At 48.9% G+C, this 16,695-nt stretch overlaps 1 protein-coding gene across 6 annotated transcripts in view; it reads right to left on the reverse strand.

Annotated features, from left to right (window-relative positions):
- Positions 1-16,695, reverse strand: part of MYLK (myosin light chain kinase) — a 276,906-nt gene that overhangs the window by 178,984 nt on the left and 81,227 nt on the right. For 3 of the 6 annotated variants that reach the window (XM_082394846.1, XM_082394844.1, XM_082394845.1), the window contains one exon: positions 1,811-1,978. In XM_082394846.1, the coding sequence (XP_082250972.1) occupies positions 1,811-1,975 (165 nt within the window). In that variant the 5' untranslated portion in view covers positions 1,976-1,978. Of the gene's footprint in view, positions 1-1,810; positions 1,979-7,545; positions 7,678-16,695 lie in introns of those variants that run through there. The other 3 variants (XM_082394843.1, XM_082394850.1, XM_082394842.1) reach the window with 2 other exon arrangements.

Here is a 16,695-nt window from a genome sequence, read left to right on the forward strand (position 1 = left end):
GAAACAACTAGTTATTTCTTCTCAGATAAGGAAACTGAGGTCCAGAGAAGGTCTGACCTGCCAACCAGAGGATAACTGAGCAACAGAGAACTCCAGTGTGTGGACTCCTGGGCCAGTGCTCATTCTACAAAGGTTCCAGGGCAAACGGCCCAAAGGCTCCGCTCCTTCATGACCTCCAAAGTCAGCAAAGGAAGCAAGGCCTCTTCATCTGTAGAAGCTAAGTCATCTCTTACTCTCTGAATTGAGGGAGGAGTTCATCTCCGACAAGCAATAGGGCAGGAAGGTGGGTATGGATCAGTTTTGCTAAGCCATTTTCCAGAAGTTCACGTTGAATTTTTTAAGTGTAAATCCAGTGTTTTATAACATATTCACAAAGTTGTGCAACCACCACCACTACCTAATTTCTGAACATTCATCATCCCCCAAAGAAACCCTGCACCACTCGGCGGTCACTCCCCACTCCTCCCCGCTAGCCCTCCGCAACCACTCATCTACTGTTAGTCGCTATACTTGTGCCTGTTCTGGACATTTCAGATACGTGCAGTCATTCAATATGTGGCCTTCTGTGTCTGGTTTCTTTCATTTAGCATGTTCTCAGTGTTCATCCACGTTGTCGTGTGCATCAGTACTTCACTCCCATTTCTAAATCCCCAGGGACTCCTCCTGTTGCTTCTTTCCTGCCAGCTGTGGGGATGTGGGGATGGAGGGACCACAGTCAGGGCAACAGAAAAAAGCCCTCATCCTGGTAGAGCCCAGAGAGAAGAAACAGACCCCTCACCAACATTCCCCTTCATATGACGAGGAACGTCAGATCCACCAGCAAACAGTTAACTATACAGGCCTGTGCAGAGCACACAGCCCCTGAATACTCTCCAGATGACCATGCAGCCAAACGTGCCACTTAAGCAGAGGCAAGGCCCAGTGTCATCCAGGAAGAGTGATGCCCTTGACTCCTTCATTCCACAAGCTTTCAGGTCCCTGCTCTTAACTTGTAGACTCATAGCACAACCTATGAGTTCCTCATCACCTCAGCTGTCTTCTGCTCGGATCAAAGCCTTCTAGCTGCTACAGCATTTCCTGGGGGAGATCGTCCGTGTCTAATCCAGGACAAATATTACTTGCACACCCCTGACTTCCACGTGCATCTCTGCATCAAGCTGATGATCTGACTTCCTGGTGGCCTGAGCCAGCAGCTTACTAAAAGTCTCTCCAATGGGGCATAACCTCGATATTCTCACAGCTATTCTTCCCATCTTCCTCTTCTCCTTTCTAGTACAAGGTGGACAAGGAATTATCATTGCCTGTTTGCAGAGGAAGAAATGGAGGCCCAGTAAAGGCAAGAGACCAGTACCCATTAGCAAAAGGTGACAGAACTGAGATAAGGGGTCTTATCTCCCACCCCACTGCTCTGGATGTACCATGTGGATACACGAGAGGGTTAGTTAACCAAACACTCCTTCCAGGTAGAAAGTGAGAGAAAAGTGAGAGTTAGCTCTCAATTGTCAGATTTGAGACTTCCTGCCACCAGCCGCCCTCTTCTTCTCCTAGAATCAGGTGCATGAACCCAGAACACGACTTGCATTCATAGTAAAACATCAGTGCCCCTCCCCACCCCCAAATTCTCCAGCACGGCCCAAAGTCAACCATAAACAAAAGAAATAGGGCCGATGGGCGTATATCCACTTTACTTGTGAGTCCAAAAGGAAAGCAGGCTTTCTGGCAGGTCAACCTGCCGAGGAGAAGGCCGGAGCAGAAGCAACCACCCCGCCCCACATCCCCTGCAAGCCGCCCACCCAGCCTCACTCCTTACCCTCCCTTCAAACTTGGCGGTGGCCCCTTCCTTGATGCAGAGGTTCCGAGGGGGCAAAATGAAAGCAGGGGCCTCGGTCAGGGGCACGGAGCCGACTCTCGAGTGATCCACGGTGAGGGAGGTTTTGGAAACGTGTGTCGAGGCAGCCAGCTTCACATCCCCCATGGTCTGCAAACAGGAAGGAAGATCAGGTCAGACGAGACAAAGTACAGCCCGTCCTCCCTGCAGGCGGCCAGTGTGCCCAGGGTGCTGGTTGAGGCCGCAGTGTCGTGGGCTTTACAGGGAGCCCCACTAGGTCAGGGGCCACCTGGAGCTCCTCCCTGGGAATGAGAGTCCCTGTGTCCCCTACACACAAAGCTGCAGGGGTGAAGCCCAGTCTGTCCCAGACGCCAGCTCCCAGGGCCACGTCCTGGTCTCCCCAAAACCCCATGGAGAACTTCCAGGAAGGGGGCAGCTAGAGCAGGAACAGAGAAACCAGATGTTTCTCGGCGTTTTTACAATGGATATCTGAAGTCATACTTAATAGTCACTCAACCTTCAGAATCTATATCTGCATTAGGCACTCAAGGTGAAAGTAAAAGCTGCTTTTGCCTGAACTGTGAGGGCTCTTGGGCTAAAGAAAAATGGGATCCATAGTCCAAGAAAGAAAAGAGTTTAGGGTTAATATGGCAAGGATCCTGGGTGAGGTGAGGTGAGAGTGTGGGGTTGAAAGCAGGGAAGGAAGCAAGGCTAGGGAGGACCCTAGCCACTTCAGGGGACCGGATTGTGAAAAAGCCTCAAAAGTCATAGAACGTCAGAGAAGGGAGCATTTTAAGGTTATCCAGGCTAACTCCTCCATTTATAACTAAGGCCCAGAGAAGGTAAGTCACTCACTCAAAGAGACAAAGCAAAATGATGGCATCACTGGCAAGAAAACCTCAGGCTCCTGACTCCTGGTCCAGGGCCCCGTTGGGACTAAACAAGATGTCTATGGGGGCTGGCAGGTTGATTGGAACAAAGGGATTTCCTTAGGATTAATTCTAGAAGTGGAATTAGTAACAGGTATGAATCAGTTCTTGCTTGCAAATTACAGAAATGGACTCTGGCTCTCATAAATGGAGAAGGGATCTGTTGGAAAGACGGGGAGTAGGGAAGCTATCAAAGTCCACAGGAAAGGCTGGAGAACCAGGCTGGGAAAACAGGCAGCAATCGAGAGAAGCCAGGTTGTCAGAACCTAGCCAAGGTCACTGGACACCCGTTGCCACCCCCTGGAATATGTCCCAAGTATCCCTGCTCCAGATTTCAAGTCCAGGTAGGAGCCTCACCAGGCTGGGATGGTTCCAGGTTGGGGACCACATCTTACTCAGCGTGGAATCCACGGTACCTGGCCTATCACAGGCCTGCAACAAACGTCTGCTAAACTGAAGAGGAAGAGTATTTCCAGTTTTTATTTTTCTGTTCATTTTCTTGGGATCGTCAGTCACAAGCCTATGTCCCATGCCAAGTGGGGTAAGCTAACAGAAGTGAACAGTGATATCTGGGCATGTAATTAGTTTGTTTAAATTTAATAACATCTAACAAAACTAAAATGGAGGTTACAAGTTAAAGTAACAAAGACCTAGGTTTGTTTTTAACAGGGCACATCCCCTGCTTGACAAAGCCAGCTTTCTCTTTCACTGATGAGGTATTAGCTTTGCAAACAAAATCCTTTCCAAATGATAAGACTCACAGGTTCACTGTAGTTAAGTAACAATAAAAACCAAATTTACGTAGCACTTACTATATACCAGGAACTATTCTAAACACTTTATAAATAATAGCTCAATTGCTCCTTACAACAACACTGTGAGACAGATGATCTCATCATCCCCCTTTTATGGATTAGAAACAGAGGCTCACTGAGATTAAGTCATTTGCCCAGGGTCAGAGTATTTAGTAGGGGGCAGAACTGGCATTTGATCCCAGGTGTCTGGCACCAAAGCTCCTATTCTTAACCACTGGACCCTCTTTTTTTTTTTTAATTAATTTATTTATTTTTGGCTGCGCTGGGTCTTTGTTGCTGTGCGCGGGCTTTCTCTAGTTGCAGCAAGCGGGGGTTACTCTTCGTTGCAGTGCGTGGGCTTCTCACTGCAGCTCTTGTTGCAGAGCACGGGCTCTAGGCACATGGGCTTCAGTAGTCGTGGAACGTGGGCTCAGTAGTTGTGGCACACGGGCTTAGTTGCTCCTCGGCATGTGGGATCTTCCCAGACCAGGGCTCGATCCCGTGTCCCCTGCATTGGCAGGTGGATTCTTAATCACTACGCCACCAGGGAAGTCCCCCACTGGACCCTCTTGCTTCCTATTAGCAGTCAGAGTTGGCTGGTGGGAAGGGGGTCTGAGGTTGGGGTAATAAGCGAGAAAGCTGACAGCTGCTACCACATACACATAACGCTGAGATCTTCTGTATGACACAGCATACCAACGACAACATTAAAAGGCATTTGATGATCTGGGATAAAATGTTTGCAACAAGAATGAAGGACTAGGATATTTTATATATAAGAAAACAGCCTGACAGATAATGGGTAGAGCTATCACTTGGACGGTTCACAGAAGATAGACAAATGACCGCAACACAAATGGAAGCTGCCTAGCCTCAATCAGAACCCAAGAGTGCAAATTAAGGACACGTTATTATTTTAAAAAACTAACCAAACTGACATTTAAAAAGAAAGATAACATACAATACCGGTGAGACTGTGGGTACTCATACCCTTCCGAGGAGTATAAACTGAAGCAATCTTTCTGGAAAGCAATTTGTCAACAAGATTCTGAAAAAAATGTCCATCTCTTTCCCCAGTAATCCTACATTTAGTAGTGTATTATTGGGAAAGAATCAGAGATGCAGCCCCAAATTTATATATGAGAATGCTAATCACATTACTTATAGGAAAATAAATAGAAAAATAATCCAGTTAAATAGAAATAGGAAAAAAAAACCAAACAGTTAAATATCCAACAGTGAGAATTGGTTAAATACAGTAGAATATCAGGCAGTTATATGAGTGTATATTTACAAGGAAAATAATAATAGGAACTTAATGATATAGAAATTTTAAACTAAAAATAAGTTTCATTATGGAAAGTTTCAAACAGAAAAGTAGAAAGAATGATAAAATGAGCACCTCAAATACCTATCACCTAGATTCAACAGTTAACATTTTGCCATATTTATATCATTGTGTTTGTGTATGTGTTTGCAGAACCATTTCAAGGTAATCAGGATATAATTTTAATGGCAAGAATCAGGAGAGAGTCATTCACTCAATTAAAATATATTTATTGAACATCCACCATGTTGCAAGCTAGGTGCTAGGGATACAGCAGTGAACAATTACATGTGCGTGTGTGGTGAGTGTGATAACATGGGGTTCTTATATCCTGCAGAGCCTCCCAGGACCATACCCCAGAGGAGACACTGTTCCCTCTGCCCTCCTCCACTGCCACTGAAGTGAGGTGACAAATACACTCTGTGCTGCCAGAGCCAGGGGTGGGGTGGAGGGAGGGCAGGTATCACAAGGGTCGTCCCCAGCCGCAAGTCAAGGGCACTGCTACTTTCCAGCTATTAACTGGTCAAGGTACTTCAATTCTCCTGGCCTCAGTTTCCTTTTCTATAAAATGAGAATGATAATATCAATCTCACAAAGTTGAGAGGAGGATTTGAATGACAGTATATATAAAACACTTAGTACAGCATAAAAGGCACTCAATAATTGGTAGCTGTCAACATGGTCATCATCCAGCTCCCAAAGGGAAAGCAAGTTCCCCAACCCTGCAGGACAGACCCTTTTCACCAAGGACAGCAAGCCCAGGCCAGCCTGATTATCCTCAGGGCAAGGGTATCTGAGTGGGATTATTGTATAACAGCAGTGGGAAGCATATGGCAGACCATGAGAAGGTGGGTAGGAGGGCCTGGGGCCCCCTGACAGCCTCCGCAGCACTGTCCTGTGTGTCCTAGCATGGAATGGGCAGGGTGCATGCACCCGACATCGTGCTCAGCCCTAATCTCACTCAATCTCCTGGTCCTGCAAGGCAGTTCTGATTATTCTCCTTTCACAAACGAGGACACCCGGGCTCAGAAAACCAACTACACTTGTCCAAGGTCACATAGCTAAGAAGTGGAAACCAAACTGAATTCTGATCGTAGCCACATCCTGTGGGCTTCCTGGAGGGCCCCCGGACCCAGACTAGGCATTTCCTGCCTTCCCCAGTAATGGGAGATGCGATAGGCAGAGGCTTGGGAGTTGCATAAAGGAAGGGGGGCGGGGGAATGTAACACCCCCTTCTGCTCTCAGTTCTGGCTTTCAAAGGCACAAGACTCTTCCACTCTGCTTTCGGGGGAGCTAGAAACTAAGAGTGGTGACATCGGGCTCAGAATCCTCTCTATAAATCCTCTTGATCTTGACCTTCTGAGGTCTCCTGAAGGCCCTGGATGCTATCATCAAAAGGAACATGCTTGGCCCCATACACACAGAAGACAGAAGTCATCCATCCCTGGGCGGGTGGGAAGGTCTGGCTTCAGGTCAGAAACAGAACAGGCAAGTCAATACAGCAAGTGCCCTTCGAGGGGTGGGGGAGGGTGCGTAGGGCAGTTATTAACCACCACACAGGCAGAACCAGAGCCCAATCCCAGGCTGGCCAGGCACACCAAACAGCTCTGCTCGGCCCATCACCCCGCCCACTGCCATCAGCCGCATAAACAGACTCCGTCCACACTGCCAATTAATGGTTACTGGCATATCTGGAATGCTCTACCAATAATAATAATAATAATAATAATAATAAATCAAACCAAACCATCCTTGTTCCCTTCTAACCCCTCATCCAGCCTGTTGACCACACTCCAGTCGAGAGCACCAGAGGTGGCTTCTGCAATAATTTCTCTATCGGCTGAGCAGTACTCAGTGGCTGGAGTCAAATACACCTACCCAGGGGGTTTCGTTCAGCACCAGTTAAATGCAGATCAAGAAGAGACAGAAGTAAGAAGAGAAAAAAAAAAGGAGGAGGGGATCAGAAGAGCAGTGGTCTGAGGGCTGGAAGCCACACCCCGCCATATACACACAATGCTTGGGCCAAAACTCACCTCCAAATAAGGTTTTCACAAGTAGCAGAATTTATTAATCCTTCAAAGCAGCACTAAATTAATTTGACTTTAATTAGATCAAAAGCACTTTCAATTGTCTCTTGAACCCAGAAAGGAACACTTTCAACTGTGGCCAAGAGAGAGGGCAAAAAGACTGAGGCAAAAAGACTCAGAGAAAAGTTTAAAATCAAGAATCAAGTTACACAGCAGAACAAGTTTAGAGAAACCAGCTGCCCCCTTCCCTACCCAGAGTGCATACATTTTAAATGATCGTGGTCCTTAAGCACCTGATCCGGCAGCAAGGCATCCTGGAGATACCATACCTTCCCTACAGGGAAGGGCTCCCAGCGGGCTCTGCACTGGAAGCCTGGCCGAACCCCCGGAGCCACAGGCACACAGCAAACACAGCAAACACAGCAAACCACCGAGGTGCAAATGCCCCAGGCAAAGACAGCTCCCTCTCCCCACCTTAATCCTCTCTCTTCAGAGCATTCAAATCCAGACAAATTCCCTTATCTCTCCTAATCCTGGAACGAGCTGCTCCTTGGCTGTGGGCTGTGCCTGCTGACTTGCTGTGATCCACAGGAGCAGGCAGCGAGGCAGGGTCACACACCAGAGAACAGACACGCCTTACCGTGACCTCTTCCCCGGGCAGCTCTCCCATGAGTTGGGACGCGTGGACGGCCACGCTTTACCACCGTACTGCAGAGACACCTGTCCAAGATCTGTCCGAGAAGGAAGACAGTGAAGGAGAGCCAGAGATGTAGCAGAGCCCAGGGCCAGACTGAAAAGTTAAGGGGCGTTCGTCTGACTGCTCACAGATGTTGCAACTTGCCTTGCCCCGGGCAGCCAACTTCACCCGGTCACAGGGATGTGTGGTTCCAATCCGCCCAGCTGGGGTGACCTTTGAAACCCCTGGCTGTCAGCTGCAGAGGCTCTGAGTGGAGTCCCGGGAAAACCAGGGATGGAAGCTCACAGGTTTTTACTTGTTCAGAGCTGCAGGTTCCAATCTGAGTGTGGAGCAAAGGGAGGACACTGTCAAGCCGAGAGCTGAGTGCTTGGAGGGGCTGGGCACACCCCCAACTCCACACCCATCTCTAGGCACATGTGGCCTGGGATTACCACCCAGGGCTCATGGGACCCTTGCCTCCTGAGACCTAGCTCCCTCCTCCTTGAGCGGAAGAAGCCCTGTTTATGATCCCTGGAGTGGGAGCAAGCTCAGAGAGCAGGTGGATGGGGGACTCCTGTGTTCCTGTCTTAAGGAATCTGGGCTGAGATTTGAACCATGCTCCACAGACTGTGTTCACGTTGAGAACAGGACCTAGCAGCACGGGTCCTGACCCCTGGAGAGCTTCAGGAGTGGTCCCTGGCGCATACTTCTAAAACATGGTGGCGAGGGGATGCCCAATCCAGTCCTTCTCCTCCAGGGGACAGAAGGTATTTCTGTAGTTCCAAAGGAATCTCTCATCCTATGCAACTCACACCTTGGGACAGACTGCAGATGTCCAAATCAGAAATGATGTGGATTTAAGCTTTTCTACTGGCTCATGTCTGATTCTTGAGTAACTGGCCTTCTCCTAACACCTAGCTGACCCCTTAGCCACTAGCTCAGCAGTTCTCAAACTTTTTGGTCTCAGGGTCCCTTCATACTCCTAAAATTATTGAAGATCCCAAAGAGCTTTTGTGTGTGAATTGCTGCTATCAATATTTTACTGTATTAAATTAAAGTTTTACTGTATTAAAACTAAGAAATAGTAGTTCATTTAAAACATCAATAATAAGCCCATTAGGTTAACATAAATAACACTTTTAAAAGAAAAATACATTTTCTGAAACAAAACCAAAAAAACAGTTTAGTAAGAAGAGTTGTTTGTTTTTTGCAAATTTCTTTAATGTCTGGCTTAATAGAAGACAGCTAGGTTTTCATATGTGCTTCTGCATCCAGTTGGTTGTGGCATCACAGTGTTCGTACCTGCTGAAAAACTCCGTTTGAGAGAAAAGGAGAGTGAAAAAAGCAATGACATCTTATTATAAAAAGCAAATGACATCTTATTACAAAAATTATTTAGACCTCCTGGGCCTATGAAAGAGTCCCAGGGTCCCCAGGGCCCACTTTGAGAACCATTGCTCTACCCTATCTCCTGCTCTCTCCATCACCATCTGTTCTTCTGTCCTCCGTAAGAGCACACAAGTGGAAAGGGAATAGTGGTTTTATAGGAGTAGTGGTGTGCGGCTTTGAGGGGCAGGTGGGAGAGAGGGCGAATCAATACCTAATTTGATTCCATCTTTTTTTCCAAGGGGAATGGTTGAACATATGTGGACCAGGGAGATTTGAAGACAGACACTGATGAAGAGAACACCTTTAAGGCAACTGAGTTCTTGGTCAAGACTGAATATGCACCACAGACTCTGGAAGACCTTGCACATGGTAGATAGTTGAATATTTTATGGATAATAAAGGAAGAAATGAATCCAGAAAAACAATGCTCCTCACCCTGAGGAACAGAGATGACTCCAGATCTAGGTCTCCTAGACAGAGGTCTCTGGGGAGCAACCAGAGACTGGAAAGTCATTGTGAATTGGACAGAACTAAGGACAGTAATTCGGACAAAATCATGGAAGGTGTGTCTATCACACACATCATAGTTGGCCACCATGCAGTCATGTGGTTATGTGATTAACATCTGTCTCCCCCACTGGAACATAAGCCCCTCCACTAGGTCATGGGGCCTCTGTAGTTCGCTCACTACTGTATCCCTAATGCCTAGAATATGGATGAGCACACAGTAAGTTCTCAACAAATACTTGTGGAATATATGAGTAAATTGAAAGTTGGGCTAAAAAAGCATAAAAAATCACTTCCAAACTATGGTATCACTTACTTTTGTTGTGGAGCAAACATGTGAACATTAGAGAGAGGATGTAGGGAAAGGAGTGGGCGAACAGGTCACAACAATAAACAGTCTACCTCTCTGGGGCCTGTAGGCATTTGGTTCCAGACACATGGGTACCAGTCCTGGCTCTAAACCTGGCATGTAACTTGTGAATCCTTTCCTCTCTTTGCTTCTCCGGCTGCCTGGGTGTGAAGTGAGCACAATCATACCTGGCCCTGGGTACACTCTCTGGGTTTCCTGCTGGCATCCTTGAGAGACTTGGGCCCAGGTTTCCGGGTTCTTAAGGGATATCAGGTAAAGCCAGCCCACTCCTTCCCTCCCCCCGCCCCAACTGAGTTCTTCCCTGAGCCCACAGGCAGTCCTTCCCTCCCCATGGCGTCCTGGGCCTTTCCTCTTGAAAGACATATTAAAGGAAGGTCGGGCAGACTTCCCTGGTGGAGCAGTGGTTAAGAATCCACCTGCCAATGCAGGGGACACGGGGTCGAGCAGCCTGCATGCCACAACTACTGAAGCCCATGTGCCTAGAGCCCGTGCTCTGCAACAAGAGAAGCCACTGCAATGAGAGGCCCGTGCGCCACAATGAAGAGTAGCCCCCGCTCGCCGCAACTAGAGAAAGCCCGTGCGCAGTAACAAAGACCCAACACAGCCATAAATAAATAAATAAATAAATAAATAAATAAATAAATTTATTTTAAAAAAAAAGGAAGGCTGGGCTTCTACAGGCAGGTGACCTACCCGCTTCAGCCTGGTCACGTCATCAGAGGAGCAGACCACGGGCAGCAGGAGGGTGCCCACTCAGCAGCTCTACCCTGAGTGCCCACATCTTTGGCAGAAAGTTTTTTGTTTTTTTTTAAATTTATTTATATATTTATTTATGGCTGTGTTGGGTCTTCATTTCTGTGCGAGGGCTTTCTCTAGTTGCGGCAAGCGGGGGCCACTCTTCATCGTGGTGCGCGGGCCTCTCACTACCGCGGCCTCTCTTGTTGCGGAGCACAGGCTCCAGACGCGCAGGCTCAGTAATTGTGGCTCACGGGCCCAGTTGCTCCGCGGCATGTGGGATCTTCCCAGACCAGGGCTCGAACCTGTGTCCCCTGCATTGGCAGGCAGATTCTCAACCACTGCGCCACCCGGGAAGCCCAGAAAGTTATTTTTAAATTTTCTTAAAAGGGGATCAAACCAAAAAAACACAGCCAAAGGAACACACAGTGTGAACGAGTGAGGCCTCCTCTCCTGGAGCTGCTCTCTTACTGTTGGGATTCTTGCTTAATTTGAGATTTAAGGAGACCAGCTGAGAGAAGCTTTCTGCAGTAAAAGTCACATGCAAAAAGAAATCAGAGCCAGAAACCCTGATTATGATTAAATTAGCAACATGCACATTCCTATCACAGTCTTCGCAACATCCTGAAGTTCACTCAGCTCGTTAGCAGTGTCATCCCTGCAGAAGCAAGTTTGGGGTCACAGGAGTGTTTATTCAACCATCCCCTTCTCAAATACCTTGCCTCCCCCTCCATCCTGCTAAGCCACGCCGATGTGCCCGTGACATGAGCGCTGTGAGGCCGCAGGCAGGAGCAGCCCCACCTCGGTCCGTGGGAGCCCAGGAAATCCACTCGGGGAGCAGGAACGGCGCTTGTGGCTTCCATCGACAGGGTGCCCCTCAGCAGGGAACAGACCGCTGTGCAGTCAGATGTGCATTCTCCACTGCGAAACTGTGTGGCCTGAGGCAAGTGACAACCTCTGAAAGTCTTAGTTTACTCATCTGTAAAATGGAGCTACTATTAATACTCTCCTACCTGCAGGGCCGCTTATGAGGGTCAGCAATGTGTATAAAAAGCAGCCCGGCCCAGTCTCTGGCACAGAATAAGTGCTCCATCCATGGTGGCTGCTACTGTTAATGTTGTTGGTGTCATTGTTGTTTTAAGATTTCTGTCAGAAGCTCAGAGGATAGAAGCAGCCTTGGCCAACAAGGGGGCCAGCTCAGGAAAACTGGCAGGCAGCACCTGACGGTTAAGTAGCTCAGAGAGTCAGAGGCTCCAGTGCTCACTGAGGCTGCACCCTAGCCACTGTGTGACCTTGAGAAAGCCACTTCCCAGCTCTGGTTCTCTCTCTGACCTGAAGGGCCTCTCTGGACCTTCCTGCCCCAGCTCACCTGTGTCTCTAGGACTGTTGCCAGCTCTCCGTAGGACACCTGGGCAGGTAGGAAAGGTTCCAGCAGGGGGAGCCAAGCCCACAGCAGAGACAAGATGCTTTGGGACACCAGGAGAGGAGAAAGAAGAGACTTCTGTTCCAGGCCCGCCACACAGGGCTTCACAGGCTGACAGGCGCGTCTGGTCCTCGGGGCGCACTTGTGAGACACAGGCACAAGCCAGGAAGACTGAAGCCTGGGCCGGCGCTAGGAATGGGCATGAATGCAGTCATTCCAGCTTCGCAGCCTCTGGCCTCTCCCAGGTCGAGCTTCTGATTCTGTGAGGTCTGTCCAGAGAGGGGCTGGGGCTGAAAGAGCTGAGGGGAAACCCCAGGAAAAAGAGGAGAAAAAGGAACCAATAATGGCTCCAGTTTAGTGAGCACTTATTAAGTGTCAGGAGTGGACTAAGTACTTAAGGTGATTCCCTTAGCAGAGCGGCAAATATTAACAGCAAAATTAATGGGGCAGGGTGCTGGGGAGAGTCATTTGCTCATAAAGCAAGTGGAATATATTCCTTTTCTTTCTACCACTTCATTCTTCCTCTCCTTCCTCCAATTTAGCCAACATTTAGTAATTTATTTTGAAACCGGAGTCTTGGGCAGGGGGAGCACATGGGAGGGGTGGCAGGTGGGCAGGGGTGGTGGGTGCGCTATTAGGGACGTAGTGTCCGAGGGGTGAGAGTGGAGGGGAGGGAGTAAAGGGAAGGGTCCCCACTCTGTGCCCTGAGTCTGTCCGGCCATTCCCCTCCTGGTCTTTAGTGAAGCCTAGGAAAGCTCTGGAAAAGAAGGCCCAGGAAGGGAGTCCATGATTCTGCTGATCACACCCTCCCTGGAGGGACCCTGAGCAGCTTCTCCAGCTCCAGACAGGCATGTCCCATCCCGTCTTTCTGAGCCACTGGAAGCACATGCTGCCCCTCGGCTTTCTGCCGGGAGCTGGCCTTGTGGCGATGCTCTGAGGGGACCGGCCCAGAGGACCCTGTGCCGGGAGGGCCCTTGGGTGCTGAGCACGGCTGCCAGTGAACCGTGAGCGGAGCTCGCCCAGGCCCGGCTACTGAACACGGACCCAGCTTCTCTCCACACAGTTTAGGGGAGTTGCCAGCTCCCCATGGCCTGTTTCTCCTGGGAAGACACTAGCCCTGTGGCTGGACTAATGCCTGGCTGATGCGAGGAGAGAGAATGAGAAAGACCCTTCTATGGGAGGCCTGCCTTTCCCCGTGACAGGCTCAGGCACCGGCTGGAACAGTGTCTTCCAAGGAGAGGGGGAGCGGGAAGCACAGTCGACAGGAGGGTCTGCAGAGATGTGGATGCTGATGAGAACGAGGGCTGAGTCTGAAGACTCTCTCCAGCCATAGGCGTCCACAGCTCCTGCTGGACCTCCTGGGGCCCAAGCTGGCTCCACCACGTCCCTGTTTCCCCGAGCTTCCCTTACTGAGAGGTGTGGGGATCCTTCTTTGGCAAACCCTGACACAGCATGAGAATATGAGGCAAGCCAGCCTGCTTCACCAACTCCTACAGGCTCTGGGATTTGAAATGCGAACTTGCAATTGTTTTCTACTTACTCCCACAGAGGAAACCTGCCTCTTCCAGCTGAAGCCAAAGGCCTGGCCAACAATGTATGCATTTCTAGTTTCTCTCGCACTCTTGGTTAGCACTGAGACAAGGCGGCAGGTGCACAGAGAAGAGGAATGAGGAGGGAGCCAAGACCGGGTGTCTCCAACATGCCAGAGGAGGGAGGGTGCTAAATCCAGGTGGGTTTTTCCCCTGGAATTTTTAGGTTGGCTGCCCCAACCAGAGAGAAATGATCAATTCCTACTTTAAGGTCAAGCCCAGAGCTGAATCAAGAACACTGTTGGGGTAACCGCCAGTCCTGGGACACTAGGAACAAGAAATTGACAATCTAAGAGTAAGCTGGGTGGTGATGCCAGCCAGCGGACTTGGGCAAGCCATCCCATCACAGGCTGTGTAGTCAGACATGCTGCACTTGAACCTGCTTCTGCCACTTAGTAGCCAGATGACCATGGGTGATTTACTTAATCTCTCTAAACCTCAATTTTCCCATCCGTAAATCTGTTCTGTAGGGCTCTGTGGAGATTAGAGGGAAGGTCAAGTATCTAACACAAAGTAGATACTCAGAATACCCAACACACTGTAACTGCAATGCAATTTCTAAGCATGCCTGGCACATAGCAAGCACTTAGCAAATGATGACTCTCTGGTAACAGTCAACTAGGAGGACCAATCAGAGGTATCACATTTCACTTATATGTTCTCATTCATTGAAATATTGCATCAGGGACTTCCCTAGTGGTCCAGTGGTAAAGAATCCGCCTTCTAATGCAGGGGACATGGGTTCAATCCCTGGTCAGGGAACTAAGATCCCACATGCCGCAGGACAACTGAGCCCGAACGCCACAACTACTGAGCTCACGTGCCTCAATGAGAGAGCCCACGTGCCACAAACTATAGAGCCCACGTGCCACAAACTATAGAGCCTACATGCTCTGGAGCCCTCACGCCACAACTAGAGAGAGAACACCCACACACCACAACTAGAGAGAAGCCTATGCCTCAATGAAAGATCCTGCATGCCTCAATGAAGACCCCGTGTGCAACTAAGACCTGATGCAGACAAAAAAAAAGAAATTAAAAAAAAAAAGAAAAACTGCCTCAAACATAGCCTCATCTATCACAGAGAGTAGATTACTAATTCACACTCTTACATTCACTTCTTTTACTCAGTTACTTGTCATTGGCTAGACAATATGCATTGCTCTCATCCCAAATTCTAGCTTCCTGGTTAGAACAGTGGAATACGGCTGGATCGCAGAATGTGAGGGTTGGTAGGGGACCTAAATCATCTAGCCCAACCCCCTCACTTTACAGATGAGGAATTGGGCCCAGAGTGGACTTACGTATCCTCAAAGACTGGAGGAGGACAGGGATCTCTGAAGTTTCCAAGGCACGAGAATTCATGAGAATGAATCAGGATCATCTAAGCAAGTGAGCTCTGCAGTAGAGAGCTGAGCTGGGCAGGGGAAGATGGTGGTACATGTCTCAGTGCAAGGAAACTCACCTGGGAAAGGGGTGGGTGAAGGGAGGTTTTGAGAGATATAGTCATTAAATTGATTGAGACTAGGTTGCAGAGGGCCTAGAGGGTAGCATGTTCTTAGATAATGCTACCAAAAGCTTTTGATTTATAATAAACTTCGAGCTACTGACAATTTATGAAATACTTTCCCAATCAAGATCTCATTTCAACTTCACAACATATTGAGATACGTTACAACCCCATTTTATTGATAGGAAATCTGAGGCTCAAAGACCAAGTGACTTGCCTAAAGTCAATAGCTAATAAAGCAGAACTAGAATCCAGTCTTTCTTACTCCAAATCCTGGCTCAATTTGGTAACATGCTCGGGAAGGATTTAGCAAGATATGTTGAATCTTATCATAATAAACACCATGCCCAAAAGGAAATTTCCAGTATAACAACTGTGTTGGTAGTCCCTCAGATTTTATTGGAATGATACCTGATGGGTACAGATTTGACTAATGTAGTCAATCCCCTGCCCAGAGAAAGCCCCTTTTATTTGTCCCAAACAAATGGATGCCTTCATTTCAATCCCTCTTGCCTGAGGGAGAGACCATGCTTACTGGCTAATCTCTAGCAAGTCTATGTAGGACTCACACCACCATCAGTAGATATGCCTCACCCCACGCACAGAGATGCTCTCTCTTCCCATTCACAGGCCAGACATCTCTGTGTTCTCCCCCAAAACGTGCTGCTCTTCTCCAGACTCCCCTCGGTTCTCCTCCCTCTGTCTGGGCACAACCCCAGACCCTGGCCTTGGGTGCTGCATTAGAATGGCCAGGAGGATGCTTTGGCAGTGTGACAAGCCCTGTGTTTCCACAGGCAGTTCACCCCTTGCCCTTACCTGCCCTCCCATGACATGAGGACCTGTCCCCAGTACAGCCTCCAGTTCTGGATGAGAAACAATGGCTTAGTGTTTCCTGGAATTTACCTGGGGTGGTGGAGAGCTGCCAACCCAACCCAACCAGGTTTATCAGCCCAAGGGAAGAAAGTCAGGCTCAGACACATTCCCGCTCCTCCTTCAGGCTTCTTCAGTCTTCACTCTGAGGGGCTGCATCATCTTCCCTCCTCTGCTGGTGGCACCCACCTAGCACTGTGCAGCCCCACTAGGGTGAGGGGCACAGGGGAGCCTGTCTCTCGAGGTTCCTTTAGGATTCTTGGGTACCAACCTCAGGCCCTTTCTGGAGGAGACTTGCTCACCCTGGGAACCTGAAATTCAGGGCTGGAAGGGACCTTAGAAATGATGCCATTGGGGGGACCTTCAAGATGGTGGAGGAGTAAGACGTGGAGATCACCTTCCTTCCCCCAAATACATCAAAAATACATCTACATGTGGAACAACCCCTACAGAACACCTACTGAACGCTGGCAGAAGACCTCAGACTTCCCAAAAGGCAAGAAAATCCCCATGTACCTGGGTGGGGATTTTCTGGCAAAAAATTGTACCTGGCAAAAGAAAAAAGAAAAAACAGAGACAAAAAGTAGGGGCAGGACCTGCACCTCGGGGAGGGAGCTGTGAAGGAGGAAAAGTTTCCATACACTAGGAAGCCCCTTCACTGGCGGAGACTGAGGGCGGTGGAGGGGGGAGCTTCGGAGCCACAGAGGAGAGCACAGCAACA

This window comes from Balaenoptera borealis, assembly GCF_965194805.1.
Source record: "Balaenoptera borealis genome assembly, chromosome: 5".
Classification (NCBI taxonomy): domain Eukaryota; kingdom Metazoa; phylum Chordata; class Mammalia; order Artiodactyla; family Balaenopteridae; genus Balaenoptera; species Balaenoptera borealis.